The sequence below is a fragment of the Eimeria necatrix genome, genomic scaffold (assembly GCF_000499385.1).
Source record: "Eimeria necatrix Houghton genomic scaffold, Enh_scaff3590, whole genome shotgun sequence".
NCBI classification, from domain to species: domain Eukaryota; phylum Apicomplexa; class Conoidasida; order Eucoccidiorida; family Eimeriidae; genus Eimeria; species Eimeria necatrix.
In genome coordinates this window covers 1-1,339 of record NW_013654092.1, presented here as the reverse complement: position 1 = coordinate 1,339, position 1,339 = coordinate 1, and the positions used below count along the sequence as shown (strand labels likewise).

General features: G+C 49.8%; 1 protein-coding gene across 1 annotated transcript; it reads left to right on the top strand.

Annotated features, from left to right (window-relative positions):
* Nucleotides 1-966: 966 nt before the first annotated feature.
* Nucleotides 967-1,110, top strand: ENH_00047250 (hypothetical protein; the record flags this gene model as incomplete). Its single annotated transcript, XM_013581042.1, has 1 exon — nucleotides 967-1,110. A coding segment is annotated over one exon (144 nt), but the record flags the coding sequence as incomplete, so codon positions are not given.
* Nucleotides 1,111-1,339: the final 229 nt, after the last annotated feature.

Below are 1,339 nucleotides of genomic sequence, written 5' to 3'. Positions count from 1 at the left end.
CTTGTGGAGGGGCAGGTAGGATAACCTGCTAACGGGACAGTTAGTTCATCGCTGGATCTCTTGGCTTAATTTCAAGTGTATCCTCAAGCTGTCCAGCAATGCAACATTGGAGTCGCTGGCTTCCGTTCGGATAAATTGCCACCGAGCCTTGTCGCTACAACAGAGTGAACGTATTTCGAACAGGTGGAGCGCGTGCCCATGCGTGTTGTGAGTCATTTGGTGATAGCAAGGTGTAACGGATACGGGCTGTGTCACGCAGGAAGTGAGCCGTGGTGTGGATGAGACGCTGTCCTGGAGGAGCAATAGTTTAAACTTCGGTCTTCGGTCTGTGTCACAAAGATACGTTTAAGCCTTCCGTTTCCCTGGGAGCAGTTGCAATGCGAGTGCCACTGGTGTTACGCACTGTTTTGTTGACAAAGCTGGCGACTATTGTATCGATGTTAGCATATGGAAGTGGACGCTCATTTAAAGTAAAAAATATGATACTGGCATGTTTGGTAACACCGGGTGACATCCACTGGCCTGTTGCCCCCAGATCCTGAGATACATTGAAAGCAAAGCTTCGGAGCCTGGATCGGTAGTCGTTGTCCCATATATTAGTAGTTATTAATTGCATTACAAGGCGCTTCTTCACTCCCGTGTACACTTTTGTGGTGACCGAATGAATTTTACTTCGTTTCTGGCGCGTATTGTCGCTCGACAGTCGCAAAAGGGTTCTTTGCTTGGTTGCTTGAAGAAACTGCGAGAGTGTCGTGTTGCATACGCACTGGCAAGAATGCCAGCTATGTAAGGTGCCGAGTGGGAATGCAAATGTGCTACTCCAGCTCTGTGATGAGGAGTCAGCGCCCGACAAGGCTGCTTCAGTGGTGTGGACTGGCCTTACTTATCCTGCTTCGCATGTGCAAATAATTTGTGAAGGGCTCGAGCCGAAGGAAAGTACATCGTGCTCGGACTGCGCTTTCGTAAATGGGGCCAACAACGCATTGCCAGTACCACTTACAGCTGTTCCACGTGCTGTCATGCCACTCAAAGGAGAACAGGGCCCTGCCAGTGCAATTAGTGGGCTTGAAGGAAGTGGAGTCTCTTTTGATTGCCCTCGTGGAGGGGCAGGTAGGATAACCTGCTAACGGGACAGTTAGTTCATCGCTGGATCTCTTGGCTTAATTTCAAGTGTATCCTCAAGCTGTCCAGCAATGCAACATTGGAGTCGCTGGCTTCCGTTCGGATAAATTGCCACCGAGCCTTGTCGCTACAACAGAGTGAACGTATTTCGAACAGGTGGAGCGCGTGCCCATGCGTGTTGTGAGTCATTTGGTGATAGCAAGGTGTAACGGATACC